This window comes from Nannospalax galili, unplaced genomic scaffold, assembly GCF_000622305.1.
Source record: "Nannospalax galili isolate Female #2095 unplaced genomic scaffold, S.galili_v1.0 scaffold760, whole genome shotgun sequence".
NCBI lineage: Eukaryota > Metazoa > Chordata > Mammalia > Rodentia > Spalacidae > Nannospalax > Nannospalax galili.
The window spans coordinates 780,152-786,855 of record NW_008347555.1 but is presented as its reverse complement, the minus strand read 5'-3'; the positions used below and the strand labels follow the sequence as shown (position 1 = coordinate 786,855).

Sequence of the window (6,704 nt, the reverse complement as noted above, 5' to 3'; positions counted from 1 at the left end):
CGCCAGCCCGTTGAGGCGCGAGCGCCGCCAGCGCCGGGGTCCCGCCGACGTCCTCCGGGACGCGCCGCGCGTGCGCGGCGGCGGCGGGGGCGCGCACTCCTGCGTGGTCTCGTACTCGTCGTCCTCGGGGATTCGGAAGGGGCTGGCGGGCAGGCTGCCTAGGCTGCCGCCTAGCGCGTAGGCCCCGCGCCGCGGCCCCGGCCCCGCGGTCGGGTAGTAGTAGCTGTCATAGCGTTGCATGTCCGCGCTGGGCCCGGGCCCGGGGCCAGGGGGTGCCTGGTGCCTCAGGAGCGGCTGCTGCTCCGCCAGGCGGTAGCTGATGGGCGCGGCGGGCGGTAGCGACGCGGCGTGCGCGGAGTTGGGGGAAGTGATCTCGAACGTCGGCACCTGTGTGGCCAGCGAGTAGTGGAAGTCCACGGGCGAGAGGCGCGCGGGCGTGGTCAGGGCCGACACATACCTGCGGGGAAAGGCAAAGGCGTGGGTCTGGTATCGGGTACGGGGGCCGATCTCCACCTGAGGCAACCCGTGCACAAGAGTGAGGGCTGTAGCCCTGGCCACAGGCAGTTTCTCATCTGTTAAGGTTTCGGAATGTCGGGACTATTTCAGAAAAGCATCAGGGGAGTATCTAAGCCCTGTGTGATCCTGCAGTAAGCCTCCATAAATGGTCATCTGCTGTGAGGATGCTAAGAGTCTCCAAGTCAGGCTTAGGCTGAGGTCGCATCTATTGTGTAGGATCTTTAGGTGAGGGCCACACTACATTTGGGAAACAGATTGATTTCAAGTACCACTCTGAATCAGCTGACTCCCTTCTACCCTCTCTCAACCAAGGCACCACTAGGTGTCTCTTGGAGCCAGTGACCTCCAGGTCCTTGAAAGCTTATTCTTGTTAGTATCTCTCAGTCTGAATCTTGGGTGTCTGTTCCTGGGAATTGAAACCAGGACGCCCCTTGTAGAAGGTAGAAGCTTCCTTTGCCTTAAGCCCCTGCAGGGTCAGTTCATCCCATGGTGGCTTCAGGGAAAGCTTGCTATTGCTCTTCATCCCAGTCTGAATCCTGAACCCTTTTTGTTCTCCACATCCCCTTTGTGAGCTCATCAGCCACCATCATTATCTACCTCAGGACAAGGACCACCCATCCCCTTCCTGCCTTTCTTCCAGACTACTGCCAGGCACCTGATTGCTCTCTGGAACCACCTCAGAGGCCCTGTTACTTTCTTGCTGAATCAACTGACTCCTTCCCTCTTCCACATGGAGATCTAATTAACCACCACGTGCTACCCATCCCCTCTTTTCTGGAGAACATCCTCCACCCCATGCTGGGCCAGCTGTTCTCTCCGGTCATGCCACCATCTTGGGATCTCTCTTTAGGAAGTTCCTACCGCAATATTTTAAAGTCTCAGCTCTGCTAAGGAGGCCCCTCCTATTTTTCTACCCAGGCTGTACCACCCAAGCAGAAGCCAAGGGCCCTGGTCCTTCTGTATGGCTTAGCCTGCCTGCTTGGGTTGAGCTCCACTGCTCCCCACAGCCCACTATGCTCCTCATACTTCCCTTGCTAGCCATGCTCTTATGTTTTTTTCTAGAACAACTCTAGTGGTATCCTGTGTCTGCAAGATTTTCCTTCCCCATCTCCCTACCTTTCATCTCCCCACCACCCCTGAATGAACCCTAGTGCTGATGTGTCAGGTACTGCTGTTGTGTCAGCTAGAGGCAGAACTCAGCATATTACTTTGTGGGCCTTCACCAGCCCCATGCCCTCCCCCATCTACACAGAGGCAAGCCACCTTCCCCAGATCATGCAGCTCCTAGAGCTAGGCTTGCAGAGGGCCATCATGGAAAATCTGGCTGCTTCTCCAGAGTGTATGATCAACATAGGTTTCTCTGCCCTGGTTATGGTGTCTGTGCTTAGCACATTTCAAAGCTCCTGGGAGTGTCAGTGGTTTGTCCCTTGCCTGGGAGCTCTTCTGGACAAGAGCCAGGTGGGCCATCTCTGGCTTCTCAGACATGCTTGACTACCCCAGGCCTGGCATGGATTCAGCTGAGTCGGGAGGAGGTGGAATCTGCTCTTCCTCTTCCTCTGCTGCCAGGAGCCTCTCCTGCCTGCTTTCCTACCACAGACCTGGCCTGCCTAATGGAAGGGTGATCAAGGTCGGGGCTAGCCCCTGGGGCTCCTGGCGTGGAGTCAGGGATAAAAGGATTTTTTTTTACATTTATTTATTTTGTATGTATATGTGTGTGTGTGGGCATGTGTGTGGAGGTCAGAGGGCAACTTGTAGGAGTTGGTTCTCTCTTTCTACCATGTGGGTTCCAGGAATTGAATTCTCAGGCTTGGTGGCAAGTGCCTTTACCCAGTGAGCCATTTCGCTGGTCCACAGAAAAAGGGAATTTTCTGGTTTTTACTGTATTCAGTTCTTAGGATCCCAACAATGCCTTGGGCACTGGGACCTTACTGATGATGCTGTTAGGGCCGGAGATCATTCTTGGCTCATCTCCTTCCCACTCTGGTCATTGCCCTTCAAAGTAACCTCCCTTCCAACACTCGAGTCTATTTAGTCTTGGGGTCTTTCTGTTCCTGCTGGGATGTGAGGGCCTCTAGGTGATACTGGGATAGGTGATACTAGGATAGGTCCTGGGTGACTGGAACAGTCAGTCCTATTTGTCACTGATGTTCCAGTGCAATTATTACCATCCCCTTCTCTGAGAAGTGTCCTAGCAGGACAGTTAAACTAGATGCTTACTCCAGTCAGGGACTATTGGGCCAGCTCCAATTCTAATTCCGGGAGAACATTTAACCTTTCCAGGATGTTTGCTCGCCTGAAAAATGGAGATGAGGCTGTTGGTATTGCCTCTCCGGTGTCCTAAAGGGTCAGCTTTAGGTTGGCAGTGCTAGCTTTTAGCCAAGATGGGGACTAGTCAAGGGGTAGAAACTGACCTCTCACTGTGTGGAGAGTCACGAAGGGAGTCTATGGAGTCATGGTAGGGTGGCATGGCAGCCCTGCGCCGCTCCTCCTGGCCGTAGGCTGCTGCCCGCCGTGCCCGTGCCTCCACACACGCTGGGCTGTTGCACTTGCTGGTGCCTACTGATGACAGCATGATGCCTGACTGGGAGTCAGAGGTCAGGCTTTCAGAACGTTCGAGGCTCCATGTGTGGCTCTCATGTCTGGGAAAACCAGATGTGGGTGAGATGAAGGGGTCAGGGAGAGGGAGGTTGTCCCAACAGGTGGTGTCCCATGGCCACCCCATCCCTGGTTCTTCATCCCATCTGGGGCTCCCTTAATGTACAGTCTTCTGTACTCTGGGTTGATGTAGAGGGTCACACATGTTTAATACTGATAATGGGAGGAGAGCTGGGGTCTCGTGGATGGCTGAGCTGCAATGTGTTGAGGCCCCTTCTTTTCCTCCTTGCCACTGGCCTCACTCACCTGGGACACTTCTACCCCCAAGTTCTCCAGTCACTTCTCAGGAGGCCAGTCTTAGTGGCCAATGTATGGGGCCTTTACTATTGTGTAGCACTATTCATGGAAGGAGGGGCCAGCTCTGTTATATATCCAGCTGTATCAGCCTTTATGCTTGTATGGACAGGTTGCCCCAGTTCTGAAGACAAGACTAAGGTAGACTATGATTGTTGTGCAAACCCAGGAGAGGATGTCAAATAGCTGTGGATGCTTGACAGAGATAAAGTACAGAAACTGGCAAGGTTCTGTGGGCCTTGGTGCTGCCCACCTGTGGCTGGAGGTGGGCGTGGCTGTGGAGCAGTGGTGAGAAGGTGAACAGGAGTGGCTCCCAGAGAAGGTGGTCTCAGTTTCCCGCCGGATGATGTGGTCTGTGGCTGGCACATTTTTGGAGATGTACTGGGACAGACAGAAAGTTAAGAGGTGTTAGTGACAGGGATTAGATAGGCCCTGTTTCTAGTGGGGAGGGCAAATGATGAGAACTAAGCTCTAGGTTGAGGGGTGATCCACTGCATGAGATGTGACTTGACATTAGGTCAGTGATGGTCCCAGTCAATCAACCCTCCATCCTTCCTATGGAAATGAGCAGAGTGAGACCAGCATCCCAGTAAGATAGTGCCTGGCAGGCAGGATAACTCATTGAGATGGGCTGGCCCATCCTTGTATCCAGAGAAAGTGGATGTCCAACTAGAGCTGGGGGTAGGGGTGTCTGGGAACACCACTCACATCTGCCATCTGGATCTCCTCAGGGTCCAGCTGGGGGTGACTGGGTCCATTAGCCAAGCTTCGGTTCTGATGGGCTGGGCACATGTTCTGCCGGAGGTGGTTATGCATCTGTTTCCGCTGTTTTCTGCACAGGGGAAGGAGGGGTGAGCCTAGCATGTCCCCTCAAATGGATGAACTTCCCTGACTGTCCTTCTAGGGAGTCAAGGTCAATCAAAGAACCCTACTGCTTTCTAGCTGTATAACCCTGGGCAAGTTCTGGAAGCTCGCCATGTTTCACTTTCTACATCTCTAACATAGGACCCCTTACCATCCCAAAGGCCATTGACCATAAAAACCTGTAAACTACTCTCACACTGTTGACAGGGCCCCTTCCTCCTCTCTCATGTGTTCATTTAGTGTTTACTGGGTTTTGACTGTGTGTCAGACACTGCTTTGGAACAGACAAGGCAGACATGGTCCTTGTCGTATGCAGCCTGTGGGCCAGTAGGGGAGGTGGCTAATAAACACAAAACAAGGAAATGAACTAGATACTTTCAGTAAAATTTTACAAAGAAGATAAAACAGTGCTGTGGTTAGGACGCCAGGGCCTGTAAGACTCCTTTGCACTGACACATATTAAATGCTTAGTAAATTTGTTTTATACTAAACAATAGTAATTACATCATTCCTTTGGTTCAAACCCTTCCGTGGCCCTTCATGTCCATTTCTTTCCCCAGCCTTATTTCTTGCTGCCTTCCCTCCACCCAGCTTGTTGCTTCCTGTGACAGATGTTTCTGATCCTCCACCATGTCCTGTCTCTGGCCTCTGGGTACTTTCTTTGCTTCTTCACTTGCTCATACCTTCTTGCCTCAGACCCCAGCCTAAGTGCTGTTTCCTCAGAGAAAGCCCACCTGTCCTCTACCTGATGACAGGTATGTGGAAAACATGTCCTGAGATCCTGGACCACTTGCTTGGAGTGATGGCTCTGTGTCTGTGTCTGGGCCTAGTGTCTCATCATTGAGTGATTGCTGAAGCAGTCAGCAGATGCAGTGGGTGTCAGAACAGGTAGATTCCTTCCTCCTCAGTTCATGGATTCAGCTTTCTTGGGTTCAGTCTCCTCTGAGCTTCTTAAATCCCAGTGTCTTCTTCTTTACTTCCCATAAGCCTTTCTGGCCCTGGACCCATCCAAGATGAGGCCAGCAGGGCCTTAGATCCCTCTTACAGGGCAGCAGGAGCCCAGATCCAGGGGCTCTGTCTCTGAAATGGTGCTCTGCCTCTGTCCTTGCTCTCCAGCTGTGAATAAATGTGGCACTACCCTACTCTACAGTGTTCACTGGCTCCATACTATCTGTAGAATAATGGTAGTATCCATAGCTTGGTATCAAGGTGCTGTGGAGGTATCTGAGTTCCAGCTGTCTTTTTAGTAACATGTCTACTCTTCCTGACTCTAGCTTTTTGCTTCTTGTCTTGTCTGGGCTGTTTCTGCTGCAGACTGTGGCTGCCCCATCTGGCTTGTCTTTCAGCTTGTGCTCTTTTATTTGACCTTCCCAGCTTCCCCAGCTTCTGTCCCCACCTATCCTCTTCCCTGAGGTAGCCTAGCCTGTCTTTCCCTATGCTCTTTCTTCAACACTCCCAGGGTAGGGGCAAACAGTGCTGAAGAAGCACTGGTCTTTCTGGGAATGCAGCTTTTCCTGTACTCCTTCCTCCCCAGCATGACCCCAGGGCCTCACATCCAGCAGGAGCCTGCAGGGTCAGTTGGGCACTCCACTCAGGCTCTCATAGTGTCCTTTGAGGTGTACACTAGACTCATTGCCATGAAAACCTTGAGAGGTTCCTCAGTTTGCTCAAGGTCTCATGGAAATGGCAGAGTTGGGTTTGAACCAAGACCTTTCTGTATCTGCCCCTGCAACCATTGGGGTTAGCCCTTGTGAGTGCTGAGGCCAGGCACAGGGGATGCAGGGTGAAAGCCTGCCTTCACAAAAACATCTTGGAGGCCATTCCCTGCCTTGGCCTGTCCTCAGCCCGAGCACCTGACACTCACTTGGTCTTGCAGTAGGCGACCACACAGACGATGCCCACGACCAGCAGAGCCACGCAGATGCCAGTGATAGTGAGGACCCTCTTTTGGTACAGCTCCTCTGCCTCTGTAAGAGCAGAGCAGGAACAGAGCTCATGGAGATGCTGGTACAGATGCCCCCTACCCCCAAGCCTCAGGCTCCCTCAACCCAGGATCTATTTTCTTTCCTCCCTTTCCCTCTTCTCTGCCTGCTCTCAGATTGCCTTTGCATCCCCCAAAGCCTCCCAAGACCTGGCACCTTTCCTCAGGCCCCACACCTGCCCTAAGCACATGAGTGGAAAATGGCAGGTGATGGGAGCAGATGGAGTGAAGGCAAAGCTCCAAGGCCACAGAAGATGAGAGGCAAGACCGTGGTGGCCTGGCAGAGTTGTTCTCCCTGATTGTGAACAGAGAGAGAGAGAGAGAGAGAGAGAGAGAGAGAGAGAGAGAGAGAGAGAGAGAGAGAGAGCCCTCTGAGAGCTCCCTCACTCCTCCA

The 6,704-nt window shown here is 53.0% G+C and overlaps 1 protein-coding gene across 3 annotated transcripts in view; it reads right to left on the bottom strand.

Moving 5' to 3' along the window:
* Nucleotides 1-6,704, bottom strand: part of Nrg2 (neuregulin 2) — a 220,416-nt gene that overhangs the window by 603 nt on the left and 213,109 nt on the right. For all 3 annotated transcript variants that reach the window (XM_008844280.2, XM_029568902.1, XM_029568901.1), the window contains 5 exons: nt 6,194-6,296; nt 4,174-4,297; nt 3,719-3,846; nt 2,928-3,155; nt 18-457 (listed from right to left, as the gene is read on the bottom strand). In XM_008844280.2, the coding sequence (XP_008842502.2) occupies nt 18-457; nt 2,928-3,155; nt 3,719-3,846; nt 4,174-4,297; nt 6,194-6,296 (1,023 nt within the window). The remainder of the gene's footprint in view (nt 1-17; nt 458-2,927; nt 3,156-3,718; nt 3,847-4,173; nt 4,298-6,193; nt 6,297-6,704) is intronic.